Raw genomic sequence first — 22,321 nt, 5'->3', positions numbered from 1 at the left:
ACCGCACGCGGGGAGGCGTGACGTCATCTCCCCGCGCGGGCGGGGCGGGGGGTGGGTGCGAGGGCGGGCTGTGAGGGGAGGCGGGAACAGCGGCGGAGCCCCGGCACGGATCGGGCTGGGAAACACCGCTAGGAAACACCGCTGGCATGATCCTGTCCCACCCGTCACCGAAACACCTTGTTAACCAGGTCACAGTGCCGCGTCCGGTCGTTTCTTGAACACCTCCGAGCACGGTGACTCCGTCACATCTCAGGGTAGTCTGTTCTAATGTCCAATGACCTTTTCTGGGAAGAAATTCCTCCTGGTGTCCAGCCTAGACCTCCCCTGACACAGCTTGAGGCCGTTTCCCCTTGTCCTGTCCCTTGTTCTCTGGGAGCAGAGCCTGACCCCCACCTGGCTCCAGTTCCTTTCCAGCAGCTCTGGAGAGCCAGAAGATCCCCCCTTCTCCCGGCTCAGCCCTCCTGGCTCCCTCAGCCTCTCCTGGTGCTCCAGATCCTTCCCCAGCTTTGTCCCCTTCTCTGGTCATGCTCCAGCCCCTCGAAGTCCTTCCTGAACTGAGGGGGTTTGAACTGGACATAGCACTCGAATGTGGCCTTACCAGTGGCCCAGCACGGGGGGACAATCCCTTCCCTGGCCCTGCTGCCACACCATTCCCTGCCTGAGGAGCCTACAAAGATGGGAAAGGGTCTGGAGAGAAAGCCTTGTGAGAATGGACTGAGGTGACTTGGTTTGTTCAGCCTGGAGGAGACTGAGACCTTATTGTGGTCTTCAACATCCTCCAGAGGGGCAGCACCAACCTCTGCTCTGTGACCAGGGACAGGACCCGAGGGAGACAGGACCACAGCTGGAACTGTGCCAGGGGAGGGTTAAGTTGGATAGTAGGAAAAGGTTCTTCCCAAAAGAGTGCTGGGGCACTGCCCAGGCTCACCAGGGAATGGGCACAGCCCCAGGGCTGCCAGAGCTCCAGGAACATTTGGACAACGCTCTCAGGGGATGTACAGGGTGGGATTGTTGGGGTGTCTGTGCAGGGCCAGGAGTTGGAATGGATGATCCTTGTGGGTCCTTTCCAGGTCAGGATATTCTGTGATTCTATACATTAAAGGCTGCAGCTCACTCTGTTTTCCTTCAGGGCTGTGCCAGCAGCTTCTGTCGTTATCCTCCCTGCCAACCACATATTCCCACCCCACAGCTGTGCCAGCACAGCTGCTTTTCATGGGACTGCACACTGAATTGGGCCAACGAGCTGTTCTGGGTTAAAAATAGCCCTGTGAAACAAAAAGTTTCATTTTATTCAGGGCAGTTCACTGGCTGAATTACCACAGAGGTCTACAGCAGGGAAGAACTTAAGTTCTACTGGTGCCACAGGGGAAGCATGTGTGTGTGGGCATGCACAAATTAAGAATCATATCTGTAAGAAACAGCAGTATTTACCACTTTTAGATCATTCTCCAAGATCTCTTAAATCTCAGAGTAATATCTGTCAATGTGTGTAGAATTCTGCTCCAGCTCTGCTCAGTTCTGTGTGTTTTTTTCCCAGAAAGGAATGTGCTTTTTCAACTGTGTGGTCTCCCTGTGGCGGCACTGGCATAAACAATGTTAGAGCGCAGCTGTCCCTGGCTGTGAGGGTGCTGTGCTCCTCCCTGCCTCCCAATATCTTGCTTTTTTGTAGGGCCTGTCTCCTTTTGTAGCTGTCTCCTGGATGGGACTCTGGCAATGTGTCAGGGCTGTACTAACCTTCACAATATCCCAGTGAGAAAATATTCTGTCTTACAGGTGAGGAGCCTGTGGTTCATCAAATCCATAAAAAAACACCAGGTGCTTGGTTTCAGCCTCACTAATGAACATCCTTCCTCTGCTGATGCTGTTCACTCTTCAGATGAACTGGAGGTAGGAGTGAGCCCTGATCCATGATCCGTTTGGAAGCCCGTCCCAGTTTCTGTGGTTATGTGTGGGGTTTGCTGGCCAGCTGCAGGAATAGCACACACACTTCCATGGGCTTTTCACAGGTGTGAAAAGCTGCAGATCCTTGTTGAGAGCCCAGGACGGCAGGAGAGTTAAATCATGACTGCAGGAACACGTGTCCGTTCTGTTCAGTGTTCACAGACCACAGACTAATGAACTAACTAATCAACCAATACTTTATTAGGGCAAACTTCACCATTTTTCTGACTCCTGACAGACCACTGCAAAAACGTCTCCTTTTTTGAGGGCCCACAGACTGTTCTTTTTCCCCTCCCTTCCCGGTCCCTATCTCCTGTTTTCAGCCGATCCCAAAATTGCAGTAATTGGTGTTTTCCATCAGGTTTTGGTTTTCGCTCACGTTGGGAATTCTGTTGCACGAGCACCCTCTCTTGGTCAAAGCCAGGAAACCAATAACTGTCCTGCCCTAAGTCCCTCCCGTGGGTGTTTTTATGCTGGAATGATTTCATAGGATTATGGAATAGTTTGGGTTGGAAGGCACCTCGTAGATCATTCAGGTCCAGCCCCCAGCCGTGGACACCAGGGCATTCCACTAGGGCAGGCTGTTGAGAGCTCCATCCAACTTGGCCTTAACCACTTTCAGGTTGTCCACATCTTTTCTCACCTCCATTATTTTTGAAAGCCTTACTTAGCATTTCTGGTAATGACTGGTAGCCGTCCCCAGATTTCTTTTTCCTCCTCTGTTTAAATGCTGAAGCCCTCAGTACTTTATTACCCTTGACCCATCCCTGCTGCACAGAGGCTACAACAAGGCAGAGTCCTTCTGCCCAAATCTGCTTCCTACAGGTTTGAAAACAACATTTTAAAAGTCCAGGTGATCTTTCACAGGCAGAGGGATTGCAGAGAGGAATGTGAAAGAAAAACAAAGCTCTGGGACACAGTCTCAGAAGAATAAAACTAAATCAGCTTGAAATGCTGAGGAATTCACTGTTAATGACAAGATCCTGAAAGGAATTACAAAATGTTGTGAAAACATTCTATTCACCCACCTGGCAGTAAAAAGCCTCACTGGTACCCAGGTTTGGTTTCCCTCTCCTGATTTTATTGTCCCTACAGTTAGCCAGAGACTGTTCCTTTCTAAGAAGCTCTAAAATTTTGGCAGTGTGTCTAAAGCCACAGTCAATCAGTAGAAAGTTTCTTGCTGAGTGCAGTGAGTGAATCTTGAAAAGGTGCCAAGTATGGAGGGCTGTAGAACAGCAATGTTCTGCCCGAGGTGACATCCACGGGATGTTAAAACAAAATCAGGAAACACCTGGGTTAGCCCAAGGTCCATCTGTGCTCTGCTGACAGCGGTGCAAGGTGACCTGGTGTCATGTAACCCTGTCCCAACTGCTCCGTGAAGGGTTTGGCTTTGTCAGGCTGGTCCAGATCACATGGCAATACTGTGTCCTACTTACTAAACTAAAACTAAAGGAGGAGAAGTTCCATCTCTTGGTTTCTTTTCCATGTGACCTGAAGAAACAGCATTTCTTCCTCAGAAATGTTTCTTCTTGCAATTAGTTCAGGCTCAGCTGCTCGCAAGAGGTGCCTGTGCCCTGTTTATTCCTTTTCTTCATCTCACGTGGCCTGGAACCTGGCTTCACACCTGGCTTGGAAGTGTCACCTGTGTCAGAAGTTCCTGCCAGGTGCTGCTGTGGGATGTCAGCTCCAAATGTAGCACTTTTGGTGAACAGTGACATGAGCCATTGTGTAACGAGCTCTGTGTGAAGACTTGAGAATAAATAATAAATAATCTTGGAGTGAGTGATGGGTAGAATGAGCTCTTGACCCCACTGGATTTTGTGTAAGGGGAGGAGCCTTTTTGCTGCCAGCTGGGAGATGTCTTTGTGACAAAATCTAAATTTGAATTTTCCTGGGAAGTACTATCGGTTCAGAGGGAAAGTGACGTGACACAGGGGATGGACTGGAGAGGGTTTATTTTTAACAAGTTCAGAAATGAGGTGTGGAGCAGCCTGAGCTGGAGGAAAGGGTCCTGCAGCTGGAGAGGTAATAGGAATTCTTAGTGGTGTGATTATAACACACAATGACAATGGGATGTGGTTGTGTAGCCTGGCACTTGTGGTGTGAAATAATGATGCCAAGGCAGGAGCAACTCCTCAGCTAGAACAGGGCTCTGGTCTGCTGTGTGTGAGGGAATGGAGCTCATTAGTGTAATTAAGGGAATGAAGAACTTGTCTCATGGGGACTGGTGAAAGGTGTGGTCTCTTCAGGCCAAGAGGAATCAAGGCTGCTCTCCTGGAACACCCTGAACACCTTGGGACAAGGGGACAAAGAGAATAACTGAGCCTCAGAACAACAGGACACAACACTGCAGAGAACTTCGAGCTGACAATCAGTTTGATTTTATCAGAGGTGTAAATTCCGCTAGTATGGACGGGGAAATTGAACATTAGAGTTCAGATAGTTAAAAAAAAAAACAGCCCTTTTTTTGGAAGGACTTAAGTTCTGTGTTTGTCTGCTCTCCGTGTGCCTTTCCCCGTGGCCGGGGACACGCAAGGACACGGCGGGGCTGCCCTCTCGCCTGCTATAGCCGCGCTCTGCCCGGTCTCTGTGGCCGTTCTCCTCCCTGAGCCCCTGGGCCATGAACCGGCTCCGTCCGGCCCGAGATGTGCCGGGCTCAGGGGTGCGCTGGGCTCAGTGAACGGCGGGCTCAGGGGTGCGCTGGGGCTGGGGGAGGTCCGGGGGTGCGCTGGGTCTCGGGGGTGCGCTGGATTCGGGGTACGTTGGTTTCGCGTTGCGTTGGGCTCCGGGTGCGTTGGGCTGAGGGGGTGCACCGGGCTCGGGGTCCACTGGGTCTCGGGGGTGCGCTGGATTCGGGGTGCCCCAGGCTCGGGGTGTGCTGGGTTCGGAGCGCGCTGGGCTCAGGGGATGCGTCGGATTCAGGGTGTGCAGGGCTCGAGGCGCCCTGGGCCGAAGGGCTCGGCTGGCTCTCGGGGGTGGCTCGATGTCGGGGTGCCCCAGGGCGGCGCACGGCGGGGCCGGGCCGGGCGGTGCTGCGGGCGGCGCTCCGGGCCGCTGCGCTCCGCCCGCCCGGCGCTCCTGGCCGCTCTCCGCGCTCGGAGCCGCCCCGCCGCTCTGTGCCGCGCCGCGCTCGTCTCGCTGGCCGCGCTGGGCGGGCCTGGCGGAGCCATGGCGGCCGTGCGGGGCCTGCGGATCTCGGTGAAGGCGGAGGCGACCACGACCACGGCGGAGCCGCGCGGCCCCGAGCCCGAGCCCATGGAGGTGGAAGAGGGCGAGCTGGAGACCATCCCTGTGAGGCGCTCGCTGCGGGAGCTCATCCCGGTGAGGGCCGAGAGGTGTGGGCGAGGAGGGGCTGGGTCCGGCGGTTGGGGGTGTCTGAGCGCTCTGTGAGCTTTTGGGGGGCGATTCTTGGGAAAAGCGGGGATGTGGGAACGGGGATATGAGGGGACTCGGGGGCGAGTCCTAAGGAAGCGGGCGGGATGTGCTTGGGAAGGAATGGAATAAAGGAGGCGGTGGAGAACAGGATTTGGGGTGCAGTGTTGGGGTGTAGAGGAGGCTGTGGGTGGGAGAGTGGACAGGGGATGTTGGATGAAGGGAACACAGGGAATACCTGAAGCGGGGAGCAGAGGCTGATCGCGGGATAGCAGAGCTCGGAGCGTGGGCTCGGATGAGCGGGGTTTGGGGGTTTCCTTCCCGATGTTTTCCTGCCCTTTTTCACTCTCGCTGATTGTTTCTGTACAAGTTTTAGTAGGATTAGGTTTAACTACTAAAAATGGATCACAGTTCTAAAATCCTAAGTACTCTTTTCCTCTCAAAACTTGGGTGAAAATTGGTTCGGAAGCTAATCTTTAATTAGTTGGTCTACCAACGTGCTTGTGCTTCTACCCAACATGTGGCCTGAGAGACAGCACCGTGCTGTACTTCCTTGTGCTCCGTGAGTCAACCTCAGACAGTGGGGGGTTTCAACTTTAAAAATCATGTTTATTTTGCTTTTCTTTTTCTAGTAACTCTGACCATTTGGCAACGTTAGAGGAATTTGATGCTGTTACTAAGAAAAGCAGTTGGATTGTGTGTGTTCTTCAGTCTTTCTAAACTGAGACTAACCTACTTCTAGAAATGGTCCTTTAGCCAAAGTAATTTTTGCAGCACAAGTGTAAAGAACACGTTTACTCCTAAAGAAAGCAAGAGGTGTTCTTCCAGCTCCAAACTTCTGCCAGTTGATGGTGTCAGAATGAAGAGGTGCCATTTTACAGATGCAGACAGTGGAGGGCACAGAATTGGGTCACTGGTCCAGGGGCTGTGGAGTTTAGTCCCCCTCTGAATTCAGCAGTCCTGACTGATAGAGAGGAAACTTGTACTTTTTCCCCCTCATTCTCCAATTTTATCATCCCTCAGTATCAAAATAGTAGTGTTTCACCTTGGTATTTGGAATTTGGGGTTGAAATAATGATAGGAATTAAATTTTCTTATTTCATTGTGGATGTAGCTTGGTGTTCTCACTTTCTGAGATTAAAAGCTGCAAACTGACATTTCAGTAGTCAGATATCACTGTTAAATCTGCTCATGTTTTACAAGGAAATTATACCCAAACCCAAAATTGTGGAAGTCTTACGTGGGAAAGATGTTTGATGACTTTTTCTGTATTGCTGAGAGAGTAAAAGCTTGGCAGCAGCTGATACAGAAACTAAATTCTGTAGAAAGAAACAATCCTTACAGTGAGGGAAGTTTGGTTCAGTTCATGTCCTTTTACTTTCACTGACATCAGAGTGCCTCTCTGTCCAGGGATGTAGCTTGAATCAAGGAAAAGAGGATCTGTTTCTTGTAGAAACAATCAGGTGCCTCTTTCAGTGTAACAAGTGTGTTGCTTTCAGTGGTCATTGAGATTTCATCACCATTTTGCTTTGTTTCAGGACACCAGTAGGAGATATGAAAACAAAGCTGGAAGTTTCATCACTGGAATAGATGTAACCTCCAAGGTAATTTTTGTGCTTTTCAACATTTTGTCATTTTTGCCACTGGAGAAGTGGAACCATTTCATTTCTTCCCCAATATGCACAAAGGCTTAGCCTGGTGTTCAGACAGCTGGTGTGAATCACAGTGAGTGTTCCAAAGATCCAAAAACCTAGAGTGCTTCCTAATAAAATCTGGAGAACAAGGACCTTCTCATCCAAACTCATCCAAACTCACCCAAAACTGCACAAGTTCCAGGCAGGCTGTTGCTCATGAGCTACGTAAGAGGAGCCTGAGTTACCAGTCTAAAATGTTCTCTGGAGCCAGCTCTCCAGTGTTAAATTCATGCTCAGAGAAACAAATTCACAACTTTGTATATATTTTTAAAAACTCTGTAATTTTCAAAGATTAATTTCCCCTGTGGTAGAAAGGCTTCTTTTAAAAGAGAGGTTGTATTTAATATTTGTTAGCAAGGACAGCAATGTTCCTGTTCCATGATGGAGTCTGTGTTGTCCAAGATACCTTGTTTTCCATGCATCCTGATTGCCACTGCTGAACCTACACAAAAACTGGTCTGTGGCACAGAAATATTTTGGTGAACTACTGCTGCACATTCTGAAACCTATCTCTCTCCAGAATTAATAAAATCATTAACATAAATTGTTGCTGTCTGGTAGATTTTAAGTATCCTCAGTGGAGATTGTTGAGGGTTCTCCTGATTCCTGTTTGAGTGCATTGTTTTGCATTTTGCAGGAAGCAATTGAGAAGAAGGAGCAAAGAGCTAAACGCTTCCATTTTCGGGCTGAGGTGAATCTGGCCCAGAGGAACGTGGCCCTGGACCGGGACATGATGAAGAAAGGTATGAGTTCATCCAGCAGTCAGGAGCAAAAACCTCTTTAGTTACTTCCTCCCAGTGTCTTGACTTGATTTATCCTGCAATAGTTTTCACATTCCCAGAGGTTTTTCCATATTACTGCTGAAAGGAATCACTTTGGGGTTTTTCCACCTTTTCTTTTACATGTCATTATTTTTTAACCTATTTGACACTTGCCAGTTCACTCTTTGTTTTACCAACCCCAACACAAAGACATTTTTTGTGTGCCTTATTTACTAGTGCTGCATGCCCAAGATTCACCTTCTGGATCAGTGCTGCTTTAAGGATCTTTAAATGCTTTGTAAAATCCCTGGAGCAGTGTGTGGGTACACGTGGAGGACTCTGTGTCCTGTGCACAGGGAGATCAGACTCTGTGCTGTACACACAGTGAAGCTGCACTGATGGCAGGCTGGAACTGAAGCCAGGAGATGTGTGCACAACAGATTGGTGCTTTTGGCACTTGAATTAGTTCTCAAGGCTTTTTTCCAATTGGCAGCTTGGACCTGCTAAGCTGTGGCCTGGAACAGCTCCCCATCAGGTGATACAAGTGGAAGTGCTTTGTGCAGGGCCTTGTTTTGTTCTGGCTCTTTAGCACTTAATGATAGCACTTCAGCAGTGTTCAAAGAGGAAAAAAATGTTTTTCAAGCTGTTTGGTTGCTGTGCAGTCTCTATATCTACCAGTGCTTGTAATCTCTTTTAATTCCAAATGTATTGAAGTTTTGCATTGTGGAAGAATAAATTAAGTTATGGTCTATGTCATGTTTCAATTCAATTAACTTCTCTTCTGTTTATTTAGAGTATCTGCCTTATAAACTCACATATTACTAATCTGAAAGCTTGGAATAAGTACCACCTTGTGTCTTTTTCTCTTTCTAGCAATTCCTAAAGTAAGGCTGGACACCATTTACATTTGTGGGGTGGATGAGATGAGTACCCAGGACATCTTTGCCTATTTCAAAGAGTATCCTCCTGCTCATATTGAGTGGCTGGATGACACCTCATGTAAGTAAACAGAGTATTTGTAATTCTTAATATTTATTTTTTTTTAAACCTGGTCACAGCTGTATCTCTAAGGGGAAAAAGATCTAAAATTCTGTGCCACTTCCATCTTGACATAAATAATATATCTGAGAGAGGGTAATTGAAGTGTGCAGTTGGGCAGGTTGGGATGGTTTTGTGTGGAGGAGGAGGAGGAGGAGATTTGTTGCCATATTTGTGTAGTGCATGCTTCAGGAGAAATGGGTGGGTGGAAGGAGGTGGCAGCTGGGTGTGATTTCCATGGGCTGGAAAAGGAATGTGGGTACACATGGTGAGGGCTGTTTTGGGGAGTGACATCAGCAAGATCAAAGGTGGTGGAGAGTTGGGCTTTCCTCACCGACTCTGAAGGCTGTAGAAGAGTTTTTTCTGGATCATGGAACTGAAATACTCTGAGATTGTGCCTGAAATCACATAATAAGAAATGGGAGCCAGTGCAGGGTTTTCCAAATAGCTGGAAACTTATTGACAAGCATGGCTAAAAGCTGAGAATCAGTAGCTTCATTCTCTGGAGTGACCCTGAAGAAATTCTATTCCAGTGCAAGACAAAATAGATGGTGTTCTACAAAATACTGGTGACCTTGAAGTCAGTGTATGTGACAGCTTGAAGTGCTGGCACAAGCTGATAGAAAATGTGAAACCCAATGAGCCCTGGGTGGATAATTACAGTACAGAGCTGCTGGATGGACCTGTGCTGATGCATGAGCTTGGGAATGCACAGCTTCATCTGAGGCTTCATTTTGAAGACTGTGTGTTTTCTTAAATGCTACATGAGTAAATTAATGTGAAAATTAAGGCTTTGGGGTTGCAACAATACCCAGTTATAGCTATTACACATCTTTTTTTAATGGTGAATTTTCATGCTGTGTCTGAGTTACCATGTCAGCTACACTTGGTGAAAATATCAAGAAAATGCTTTTTCTTTTCAGCATAGATTTGCATCTTGGCAAAATCTTAAGTGTTCCCAATTACATCTTAAGGTGACTTAGTGCTAAGGTGGATTTAGTGTTCCCTGTTTCAAATTGATTAAATGGTAAAGGTTTTGGAAATTTGGAGATGGGAAGATGAGGCAGACTGAAGAAAAAAATAGTAGATTTATTAACCAATTACTGAAGTTAATATCTGTGTATTCTTCACCTTGTAATTCTTGTCTGAGTCATTTAAGAGAGATTCCCTTATTTTGGGTCACTGTACAGTTTTCTTAATATCTGGATCCACTGCTTAACAGCAGAACAGAGACATTTGTTGCTGTATTTGTACTAAGTGCAGAAAGCATTTGTTCAAATCCTTTTTCTAAGCAGTTTTAGCTCTTTTAATTTCAACATCTATGAAATACTTTTAATTGGTCTAATAAGTTATATTTTAGTACCATCTGCTGACACTTAGGGCACATCCTGAATGATGTTGTGAACCTGTGCACTTTAAAATCTGTGCAAAGTGCTTGAGCAGCCTCCTATTTCCCTCCTATTTTCCTGCTTTTTGGAAAAGATTAACAGAATTCTGCAGTCAAGTCCAAGGTTCTGTTAAGTTGCTAAAGGGGAAAAAGATCCAGGCTTCATTCCTGCCCCCTGCTGTTCCCTTAATCACATTTTTGTGGGAACACATGGATCCTCTGACCCCGATCCAGTGCCCTAATTTGCTATTTTCAGGAAGCCTCTCAAATCTATGGTTGTGCATTTCAGTGATTTTGGGGTTTTGACCAGCTCTTGTGTTTTGTAATGAGCTAAAAATTGTGTGTCCTCCAGCTTATCAGGTGTATTCAAGAATATGACTTTACCTGCAAGAGATCTGATAGCTTTTCTGTCATTTCTGAATTTTTGTCATTAATTTCCTTCCAGCAAGGCAGGGGGGGATGTGACTCCTTGATGACACCAACTGCATTTGAGTTTTGTGTTTCTCTTTGTCCCAGGTAATGTGGTCTGGCTTGATGAAGTGACAGCAACACGGGCTCTAATAAATATGAGTTCCCTGCCTGATCAGGAGAAAACAAAGAGCAGAGAAAACAATAAGGAGAAGACAGCTGAAAAAACCAAGAAAGGTAGATTGAGATATGCAAATACAGCCATCATCTCATTAAATCAATGAAACTTTAAACTTGTGCTGGGGTATTGCATAACCTAAATTACTGAAGGAGCTTCTATCATATAGTTGCAGGTAAATGTATTCTGCCACTTTAAAAAAGGCTTTCATCTTGGAAACCTTTTGAAGAAGCTGCTTCTTAAAAGGTGGGTTGGAGCTAGACCAAAAGCAGAAATTCAGTCGATACTAAACGTGTTAGGTGAGGGTGATACTGAGAGCTGGTATTTATAGTGGGACATGTGCACAGAAATAGCTCTGTGTGATGTGCCTACAAAGGCAGCAAAGCAGGCAAAAAGCAGGTGTGAGAAAATGGCCTATTTTTGAAATACCACAGCTAATTCCCTTTTTGATGCACCACCATCCTTCAAGTATAACCCTCACAGCAGCGTGACAGTGCATCACTTCACCAGGGTGTGTATCAGCTCTAAATTTGGCTGTTATCCTTTCAAGAAAGAAGTTATTAAAAGGTTGGTTATAAAAGAGCAGAGCAGCTAAAGTACATCTCAGTGTCGTGATCAGTCTGGTACCCAACTGCCTTGGTTGTAAATTTATTTTCCTTTTATGTGAGGAAGTTTAAAAGCAGCATTTTGCTACCTGAGGATGGTTTTGCTCTTAGGCTGCTGTGAGTGCTGTGGTTGGAGGTAATCTATCACGATACAGAGCAAAAAATTGCTAGATTTATTAACTTTTCCATAGATTCTTCTTAAAAATGCTGTATATGACTGAAATGCAAGTAGCCAATTTCTCTGATAGATATCTGCAGTGCTTCCAAAAGCTTTTCTGGGAAATTTGGTGTTTAAGGCTTTGTTAAGCTTAAAGATTCTTCTAATTCACCCTCTTTTCCTGCTCCTTTTCTCCACAAAGCAATGGCTTCTCAACCATCCACATGACTAATTTTGGCCAAATGTTGATAAAGCTTCAAGTAAGACTTGTTATGAAATTTTTGGAGATTAGGGACATTGCTTAAATGGAGCATAAACATATATATTTAATCCTGCTTGCTATAAATTGCATATTATATTATCATTATACCCCATCTGAAAATAAGAACTGTCATCTGAATTACTCCTGTTCCTCTGGAAAAGTGGGATATTAGAAAAAGTACAGAGTGTTCAATTACATCTTAAGGTGTGAGATCCATACAGATACCCTGGAGTCATCTGGCTTGGTTACATTCCTTTTTTTAGATAGGAATTTCAGGGCTGTTTAGACATTTCTGTGCTATGAGAAACTTCAAAATAGTGAGGGAGAAAAATGCATGAATACTCTCTCTGATTGAACTTAATTATTCTGGTTTGAATTTGGGTAATTTGTTTACTTAAATTCTCTCTTTGGTTTCAGTTTGGTTAATTGTGCTTTATTGTTTTCACTCAGGAATATTTTCAGGATCTTTTGAACAGCTGCCACTCTCTATTTTAAGTTTTTAAGTCTATTGTTGGATGAGATTTAAGATAAGGAACTCTGAAATATAAAAGAGAGGGTTTTTTAATCTTAGGCCTGTGAAGTACTTTGAGATCTTTGCAAATGATATTGGCATATCATAGCAATTCATAGCTGTCCATAGTCATTACTTTTTTTACAATATTTCCTGGGGACTTTGGTAAAAAAAATCAGCATGAATTTTCTTACACTGAGCTAAAGAGAACTGAAAAATCAAAGCAGCTTGCAATTCCAGCAGTTCTAGAAGCATGCACTTCTTTTTTAGTTATTTCACATTAAAATTAAGTTACTAAGGTTAAGGTTTTTTTCTTTTTGCTCCTCTCCATCTCTAAGCTTTTGATTAATAACCTCTTTTACACTGTCACTATTGGATATTTGAAAAGGAGATGGAAGGAAATGCTTTTATGTGCCTTTAGTGCCTTGGCCTTGCTGATCTCTGATTTTGAACACACTAAATCCTGACAGGCAGTGCATTTTCATTTGCTTTCAAAGAATTAAATTAATGATGCACATGTGCTGCTGCAGGCACAGAGCTCTGAATTTCACCGTGCTCCACTTTTCCATAGGCATTCACTGCTTTGATTATTCCCTAGGCTGCTCAGGGGAAAGGAGAGCACCTCAGGCTGGTCTCAGACAATGTAGGTAATCATAAATCAAATGAGGCTGACACTAAAATGGAGCTTGGCTTTGTTTTGTTTTTTGTTCCCCAATTATTTTCCTTAGAAAAACAGGAGGAAAGCTCTGATGATGAGACAGAAGAAGGCGAGGTTGAGGATGACAATCCCAGTGATGTGGAGGTCAGTACAGAGGGGGAGTGAAAACTCTACTATGGAAGTTTTGCTCTGGCTGGTGTGAAGTTTTTCACAGCATTTTAGGTTTCTATTTGCAATTCACAATTTAATTATCAAAATAAATCAGGTGGGGAGTGAGATGGGGTGCAGGTGGTGATAATCTCAGTGTAAAGTGCTTTGTGAAAAGAGATTTTGGAGTGTTTAAGAGTGAGCCTGGCTTCTCTTTTCTGATGAGAGGAGGCAATGATAGAACAATAATGGAAAGCAACAACCTTTCAGCTGGGAAAGTGCTTAGATGGGATTTAGGCTGCCCATGGATCTGTGGGAATCAGCACACACAGTGATGTCCTGGCAGCAATTTAATCTTCACTGGCTGAGGGAATAATAGGTGTGATTAGGATTTCCTTTAGGAATGGCTCAGTGAACACTCCTACATCATGGAAGTCTGAATTTGAGTTTCTATAAAGCAGCTATAAATGAAAAAAGAAGGTTTTTAAATCATTGTGTGAAGGCATGAAAACCTGTTAATAAAATCATTTAGATATGAAAAAGGGAAAAAAAAATCAGTGTCCAAGTTGTGCTATTTATTTTGTGTATTTCAGTCAGTAATATGGAGTCATTTGACAATTACTGGATTTAATAACCTGAGTTAATATTATGGAGCAAGAGAAGGATATATTTTAAATTTTCAGGGCAATTTACATTAAAAATTAACGTCAGCTTGTCAAGAAGAAAAAGCAGAGCTCATTTGAGCATCATTTGAAAAATTACTTTCTTCATAATCACTTGATTGCTTCTCTGTAAGCAACCTATTTTTGTTCAACAGTCATTTGATTTTTTGAGTCCAAAATACCTTTTTTGCCCCCAAAGTTGGATGCCCTCTCCCAAGTAGAAGAGGATTCTCTCCTGCGTAATGACCTTCGTCCTGCCAATAAACTGGCTAAAGGAAACAAGCTATTCATGAGATTTGCTACTAAAGGTAAATGACCACCTTAACAAGCACCCCAAATTCATTGCTTGTTGTAGTTTTATTTGTTGGCTAATTAATGACTCAAAGTGCCTACTTCTTATTTAAAAGTGTTTTTTTTTTTTTTGCTGATTGTTAGGTGTTAAGATTTTGCCATAAATCTACATTTCTTGTGGAAATGTCAATTATATCCAGTTCAAGCTGTATAAAAATTCTTGGACCTGGAAATTGTATCTTGGGCTCAGGGCATTCTTCCCAATTCCATGGCATGGGTTTTATGATGCCTTTTTCCAGTAGTAAATTCCACATTTTATAAATATGGCTATAACTTGAGATGCCAATAAGGGATTAGTAAAAACTATTGCTAAACACTCATTTTATTAATGAATAAAATGAAAATCCATATAATTTCTGGACCATGCAGGAAGTGGCACATTCATTAAGAAAAGAAAGGTGATGAGGAAGGAGAGTGGAAACTCCAGCAGTGACAGGAGGATGTAATGCCCTGTTAAGCTGATCTGTAGAAACCCAGTCTCCCTGGAATTAAGTTTCTAGACACAGATAAAGCTGTGGTGGGAGCAGAAATTCCAGAGGTGGAAGCAAAATTGAATCCTTCATGGAAGAGGGTGAAGTAATTCTGATTTTAAGGCACACTCAGTCTCACTGTCTGTCTTTGGAAGGTTATTTATTTTTATGCTGTGCTGTAAGTTATACTCTAAGAGGGGAAAATTCCTATGATTTTTGTTTTTTTGCAGATGACAAAAAGGAGCTGGGAGCTGCAAGGAGAAGCCAGTATTACATGAAATATGGCAATCCAAATTACGGAGGCATGAAAGGAATTCTTAGCAATTCTTGGTGAGTGTTGGACAGAGGAATTGGAACATTGCAGGTAATTGGACAACCTAATCTAAAACTGGTTTAATTTGTGGATTTTCTATTTAGTTTATGTAGATGCTTCAGTGTAAATAATGTTTTTGCAATGTGACTGTGAATTAGAAGGGGACAATTTTCTCATGAAAATGAAGTTTATATTCAAACCATTCAGACCAGATTTGATGTAAACACGTGTCTGCTGTTAAAGTAGGTGATAATTGCATATCCTTCATCCAGGATTTAGGGCTTAATGAATGAGCCATAATTCCTGTGGCAGGAATGTCATCCTCTGTCTGATTTTCAGGAAGAGGAGGTACCATTCCCGGCGGATCCATCGGGATGTGATCAAGAAGAGGACGCTGATTGGGGACGATGTGGGCTTGACTCCTCCCTATAAACATCGGCACTCTGGTACTGGTGGCACTGGGACAGCCCTGTGGGGACACTGGGACACAGAGGGCTGGGCAGGATCTGGAGCAGTGGCTCACCAATCCCATGGGTTGTGTGGAAGTTTTCTTAAAAAAATAAATCTGAATCGCATTTTAAGAGTTTACAGGAAATTCCTGAGGTGGAAACTTGATTCTGCTCGTTGCTTCCCAAAATAGCTGCTGGTTTTTATGTGACATTTTTCTTTTACAAATTTAGGGCATGGGGACTGTGGCTTCAAAGGCCAAAAGAAGGGGTGAAAAAAGGAAAAAGCCTTCCTGGCAATTTGTCATACTTGCTAAGTCAATTCTCCCAGTCTCTAAAAAGCAATCTCTAAATGCAAAACAACAGAGATGAGAAAATTCTACTAATTAGGCTTGTATATCTTCATCTGCTGCCTAAGGTAGAAGAACAATAGGTGTAAAAACTGATATGAGACAAGTACAGTGTGATTGGCCTGTTAAAAATATAGCTATGGATGTGTCAAATCTCATGGAAGATTTTCCATGTTGGTCATGTAGTGCTGTCTGAAGAGATGTCTGAGTGCTGGCGATGACTAAATTGAAGTTGTTTCTATTTAAATCAGTGTCTGTGATAAATTCATAATAATGACACTCGTGTTCTTTTTGGCATTGCTGCTTGCAGGACTTGAAAGGATTATTGCAGAGGCAGCAGCTGGCACATTAAGCCCTGTAAGATCCTGGGAATTGTGCTTAGCTTAGGAAGGAAGAACTGCACCTTCCACAAGAGGCAGTTGTACTTTAATTACTCTGTCCAGCTTTGTGCTTGGCCAGGCCTCTGAGGGAGTGAACACCAGGGACATTTTGTCCTGTGGCAGTTTTAGTCCACTTAAAATATTTGCCAAAATATTCTCTCTAAGAAGAGAGAGCTAAAACAACTACAGATTCATCTATAGGAGATCATTAATTACAGCGAGGTGATTTTCTTTTTGGGTTGGTTTTCAAGTACTTTCTAGAGATGCTAAAATTCAGTTGATCAGAATGTGTTTGTTTTGCTGCAGGCTTGGTAAATGTTCCTGAAGAGCCCATTGAGGAGGAGGAGGAGGAAGAGGAGGAGGATCAGGACATGGATGAAGATGACAGAGTGGTGGTGGAGTACCGGGATGAGCTGCAGGCTTTCAAGCAGTCGCGGGAGCGCAGCACCGCGAGGAGATCCAGCGCCAGCGCCTCGGACTCGGATGAGATGGACTATGACCTGGAACTGAAAATGATTTCCACCCCCTCACCCAAAAAAAGCATGAAGATGACCATGTATGCAGATGAGGTGGAGTCACAGCTGAAAAACATTAGGTAAAAGTTTCTTAGTCTTTAAAATCATCGGTGAAGAGGCATTTCCTGGTTTTAGTGACAGAGCTATCAAAGCTTGGAGACAAACTTGGAGCTGTTTTTCAGTTCTTATTATAATTTTATTGTAGATATTCTAACAAGAAATACAGAAATTAGGCTTTTAATAGAATTAACACTTTTTTAAATACAGCTTCTTCTGCAGATCTCTCTAGCCTTGCTTATTAGTAATAATGAAACTCAAAGCAGAATCAAGAGAAATTTATGCAAAGTACTGCAATTAACAGGGAAAAATAACTCTCTGTTTTCTCTTTGCCCCTTACTCTTTATCTCAGAAAGAAAAATAACCCTCAATTGTTGATGACAAAAAAGAGTTTATGTTCACGATGGGCTTACTAACTAAAGTTGTATATATGGTAGATGAATAAAATAATGTGTCCCTTCACCAGGGTGGTTATACTCATTAAAATGTCAACAATTTTGGGGATGCCTTGAAATGGATACTCAGGTATTTGTGGAATTATTGTTATATTTAGGATTCTGGCTTGGACAGCTTCTAAGCATTGTTTTTACTTCTTTTTCTCAGCAGAGAAATCCTGATATTATTATTTTCTGTGATGTAATTTTCCATATAAAAAGACTTAAGAATGATACTCGATTGAATTTTTCTTTAGAGGACATCAGGTCTATGATTTTTTTTTAGGAATTCCATGCGAGCAGACAGCATAGCCACCAGCAACATCAAAAACAGGATTGGCAGCAAAGGATCCTTGGAGAAAGTTGCAGATGTGAGGCTCCTGTTGGAAGAGAAACGTCAGAATAACTCTGGCCCACGGCAGACAAACAGCACTGTCAAATCAGGTAATTTTATCACTTCATTCCTGGGCAGAATTGACACTAAAATCTATTTCACACACTTTGTCCTCACTAAGAGATTGAGTTAAGAATTGCTTTGGGGAAAAAATCAAGTACACTTTAGTGAAAGCTTTTTCAGTGATGTCGATTTCCATCCGTTTTCTTTGCCTGTGCCAATTTCCCCCCACTTTGTCCTTTTTTATTTGCTCCCTCCTTGAGGCAGAGATTCTCTGCAGCTGAGAAACAGCACACAAGGAAGGTAAAATCAAATGTGAAACACTACACTTAAAAATACACATAAATACACAATAAAATGTGTATTACATGAAAATGGGTGCGTTTGCATTTGGCAGGATTTATTTCTGAGCTTCAAAAACTTAGTTATTTGATTTAAACATGGATAATTTCAGCTGCTTCTGACATATGTGATATTATCTGACTGATAAGTGAAAAATACCTTTTTGTATCAATGAAATGTCAAAATTATGTTTGTATATTTTATCTCTCCTGCCGATTTTGGGCTTCTGAAAAGCTGATAGATGGTCCTAAAATTCCCTTTGCCTTTGTATTTATGTCTGGACCCCCTGTAAGACTGGAAACATCCAGCTAAGCCTGGCAAACTTCAGAATACAAAATTCACATTGAGGGTTAAGTATCAATATCTTTAGGATTCTTTTCATTTTATTCTGCCAAATACCAAGCAGTGGTAGAATTCTAAATCAAGGTATCTGTTACCTGAATTGTTGAAGGCAGAACAATTTTCATGGAATTTTACCTCCTTCTGGATATTTTCACACTCTGTTGCTGCACCAGAAAAGCAGCAGGCCATGGGATAAGTTAGGTTTTTATCTTTTGGACAGAGCACAACTTGAATCATTAAATGTCAAATTTATTGCCAAAACTGAAATGAAATCTGGCTAAATTGTATTGCAGAAATTGCCAGGAAATCTGAGTATGAAAGACTTAAATGGAAAAACTAAAGAAAATATAAAAACAGAGAATCTGTCTAGTTTCAATAGTGAATGAGCATAAACTGAGCTGGCAGAGGTAGAGTAAATGCAACAGGATTTATTTTTTTTTTGTCATTTTAATCACTGAAAATATCCCCAGATGTGAGGCAGAGACTGGGAAAAAGGCCACACTCTCCAGAAATCAAAGCTCCAAGCAGTACCTGTGCTCCTCGTCGAGAACCAATCTCAGATGTGCACAGCAGGCTGGGAATCCCCAAACAAGATGTAAAAGGCCTCTACTCTGACACCAGAGAGAAGAAATCAGGTTAGTTCTGTGCAGAAAATGTTCTGCTGCAGTTCCTTTGGGTTTGGAGTCTAAGAGAAATTCTGGCAGAAAGCCATGAAGGGTTGATGCTGAATGAAATTCAGGATAAATTAGCAAATGTTTGTTCAAAGCTTTGAAATCTAAATACACGTAGGGAGGAGCTGGGGGTTTTTGGGAGCAGTATTTTTATGGAGGTGTGCTGAAGATCAAAGACTGCTTTCAAACTGTGGGCACCAAAACAAGTGTCAGGAATGCAGAGGCACTTGAGATGTGAATTAAACATCCTCTGCAAATAGGGAACAATGAACAAGGCTGCCCTGAGCCTCCTGCAGCTTAATTTCAATTACTCTTCAAAGCATAATCAGTTCAATGCTAAATAGTAAGGTGGGAGGAGTATGAAGGGTTTGAAAAGTTGCAGTGAGTTTAAGAATTGGTTCCTTGACTTCTTCCTCTCAGTCCTGTCTGTTTTGGGTTTTTAAAAATGTTTGTTTTTCATCTGCTTAGGTAATTTATGGACCAGACTGGGATCTGCTCCGAAGACACAGGAAAAGACTCCAGAGAAAGCTGAAAACTCTGTGGCATCTCCAGAGGAGGATGACTCTGAGCTGCAGAGGGTTTGGGGTGCTCTCATTAAGGAGAAAGAACAGTCCAGGCAAAAAAAGAGTCGCTTGGATCATTTACCCTCCCTACAAATCGAGATCAGCCGGGAAAGCAGCTCTGGCTCAGACTCTGAATCATGACTCTTGTCACAGCCTGACCCTCCTGGTGGTGACTCTGCAGCGTGGCAGGATCCCCTTTGCCCAAAAGCTGGACACTGGCAAAGACTCTGCAGTGAAGGTTCCAGAAGTGTCTCTGTTCCTTTTCTACAACAAGAGAGGCGCAAACCACTTGAAACTTAAAGCAAAGCTGTTTGTCTGGAGTCTGTGGCTGGCCCTGTGCTCCGTAGGGCATTGTCATCTCTGCTGATGACAGCAAACCTGTAGTGAATTGTAGCAAAACATTTTCTCTCCCGAGCTTTGAACTTAAAAGATGAGACAGAAATGCTCTGTATTTTAAGGAGACCTTTTCTGTTCTTGGTATTTTCATCATGGAGGCTTTTAACAAAATGTTTTACACACTTCATCCAAAGAACAGGGCATTTCATGATCCAGATCATTGCCTTGCCCTTCTGGCTCTTACCAGCACTTTTCCTTTCCTCTTGAAGTAATAACAATAAAGCTTCCTGGGTGGGCAGCCAGCAAGGATAAAGCATGAAGGGATTGATTATCACATTCCCTTCTTCCAACACACTGAATGTAAATCCAGGTTACGCATTTTATTACAGTTAAATTCCATGTAGTTATCCCAGTGGCACCACCAGAATCCAAGGAATCCTGCTCATTTATTTTGGTGATGCCACATTCTGCTGTAGCAGGGATTGAGATATTCAGGACTCCCAAAGTGGATGTTTGACAATTGTGTAAATCCCTGAGGGTTTGGGGTTTGTTTTTTTTTTGCTATTTTTCCATGAGGAGAGATTATATTCCTGTCATTCCACCTGGATTATGTCCTGAAGCAATCCAACAGCTGGAAAGCATTTTTATATTTGTGAGAATCTTGCTGTTGGCCACAGTGAAAGTTCTAGTGTGTTCTCCTCTGTGCTGTTCTCTATCTATATAGAAGTGAAAGAGAAAAAGAAAACTTTAGAATCACTGTCTCCTGTCAATACTTTGGATGTTCTTCCTGTATAGTACACGTGGATGTGGACATGGGTGACTTATTCCATTCAGCTTTTTTATCTGCACATTTTCATCCCTGCCTGGGTAGGACAAGGGTTTAATCAATGTGCAACTGCTATTTTTTTTCTCATGTTGCCAGTAATTCTGAGTGAGGAATAATGCAGCACATCACATTCAGGTAAACAACAGGTAGCAAAACCATTTTAATAGTCTGAAATCTGTTTGCATTGTCCTTGATCCTTGGTTCTGTCAGTCCAAAATATCTGTGAACTTCTCTCCCCATTTCTGCTTTTTAACAAGCAATTTTTTCCTTTTTTTTTTTTTGCCCCCTCCCTGTTTTTGTACTAAGTTGAAGTAGGTTTGAGGTTTCAGCGAGGAATCTGCAAAATTAACTTTTCTTACGCTTTATGATGTGTGAGGATAGCAATATGTCAAATGAAAGGTCAAATGACAGGCACAGTGACTGGAGGGGCAGTCTGGGGGCTGGCCAGGCTTCAAGCCTTACTCTTTCCTTGTTTTGTGACACTCATCCTTGATTTTATATTTAATTATTGAATATATAAATGTCTCATAAAAGTACTGTTGAGAGAAACGCCTGCAATGTCTGATCACTGTAATAACTCATTTTAAACGTGTGCTTTCATTAATATCCTCTCCCCAAGCTTTCCCAGAGAACCACACCCATCTCTCCAGATCCTGATAAAATTGATTTCACCGATGTCTTTTTGCCAGTAAACCTTTGTGTTGTGTCACTGCTTTGAATCCACTGGGACCTTTCCTTTTCCTGAAAGGAATCAACCACCTCCTCCACCAAAACTGGATTATTGGGAACCCTTGCATGGTGTTCCCATGTCAATATTCCTAATTTAAACCTGGTGAAGGATAAACTAATGGGAATAGAGGATCTCTTTAGCTGATATAAAAGATGTGTGAAATCGAGCACAGACCTGTGTTTCAGGAAAAGACACCCTTAACTCCCCTTCTGTCTTCCAGGTTGTCAGAAATACGCCTTAAAAATTCCCCCACACTAGTCAGGACTGTAGTTTTATGGTTTTGGGGGGTTATGTGTAATACTGAGCCCACAGGAGCTTACTTAGCTGCAAGAAAAAATGAGATTTATGCTTTAAGGGACCTGTAGAGAGAGGGTTTTGTAATTGAGTGTGCCTGGTTTTGCTTTTTTATGATGTACAGAGAAGCCTTGAAGAGTGCTGGTATCGGGAATTCTTTCCAGCTCTGGGCTTCCTTAGTTACCTGAGCGAGAAATTCTGGGATTTGGTAATTAAAAATTTCATGTTTAAAATTGCAAAAAAGGAGAATGTTGGCTTTGGCTCTTGCTGGAGGATCTGTGCCTCCAGAGGAAAAACTGAATTTTAGGTGATTTGTTACAGCACCACACTATTCCTTCTTGTAGGAAGTTTTTGCAGTTTGGAAAAGGTGGATTTTTGATAAATAGTTCTTCAGGCTGGCTGAACACGTGGCGTGGAGGGTGAAATTTTAAAGCAAAGGTGGCTTTATGTTTCTCTTTAAAAGGATGGCTGATGCATTTAGCAGGGAAAAGGAAACCAAAACACCCTATTTTCAGTTCAAGATGACACAATGTAAAAAGAGTGGAACTTTTATTTAAAAACAGCTGTTCTGTTCTAAATAAAAGTGGCCTGAAATCACTCCGACCTCTCCAGTTTTCCTGGAAAAACAAGCAGAACTCGGGGCAGGGCCGGCGCTCCCCGGGGCTGTCGCCTCTCTCTGCCTTCAGGTGGTGCCTAAAGCCGGGCTGGTTTTGGGGTGAAGTTTGG

At 43.2% G+C, this 22,321-nt stretch overlaps 1 protein-coding gene across 2 annotated transcripts; it reads left to right on the top strand.

Annotated features, from left to right (window-relative positions):
- Positions 1–84: 84 nt before the first annotated feature.
- NCBP3 (nuclear cap binding subunit 3) lies at positions 85–22,192 on the top strand. Of its 2 annotated transcripts, XM_015646939.3 has the most exons (14): positions 85–188; positions 1,774–1,887; positions 6,852–6,917; positions 7,645–7,750; positions 8,642–8,767; positions 10,710–10,838; positions 13,043–13,116; positions 13,981–14,089; positions 14,833–14,932; positions 15,255–15,361; positions 16,398–16,686; positions 17,384–17,541; positions 18,646–18,810; positions 19,315–22,192. In XM_015646939.3, the coding sequence occupies exons 1-14, from the start codon at positions 147–149 to the stop codon at positions 19,548–19,550; spliced, it is 1,821 nt and encodes a 606-aa protein (XP_015502425.1). In that variant the 5' UTR covers positions 85–146; the 3' UTR covers positions 19,551–22,192. The 2 variants fall into 2 exon arrangements, with proteins under 2 accessions (XP_015502425.1, XP_015502426.1); XM_015646940.3 differs by lacking the exons at positions 85–188; positions 1,774–1,887 and adding an exon at positions 5,075–5,262.
- The last annotated feature ends 129 nt before the right edge of the window (positions 22,193–22,321 follow it).

This window comes from Parus major, chromosome 19 (genome assembly GCF_001522545.3).
Source record: "Parus major isolate Abel chromosome 19, Parus_major1.1, whole genome shotgun sequence".
NCBI classification, from domain to species: Eukaryota; Metazoa; Chordata; class Aves; order Passeriformes; family Paridae; genus Parus; species Parus major.
The sequence above is the reverse complement of the archived record's forward strand: the minus strand, read 5'-3'. Positions and strand labels throughout refer to the sequence as shown.

Excerpts from the sequence above, each read along its gene's own strand:
- NCBP3 (XM_015646939.3), top strand. The coding sequence starts at position 147 with ATGATCCTGTCCCACCCGTCACCGAAACACCTTGTTAACCAG. Across the intron at positions 189-1,773 it reads CGAAACACCTTGTTAACCAG|GTGAGGAGCCTGTGGTTCAT; the intron begins GTCACAGTGCCG and ends TCTGTCTTACAG. Across the intron at positions 14,090-14,832 it reads CATGAGATTTGCTACTAAAG|ATGACAAAAAGGAGCTGGGA; the intron begins GTAAATGACCAC and ends GTTTTTTTGCAG.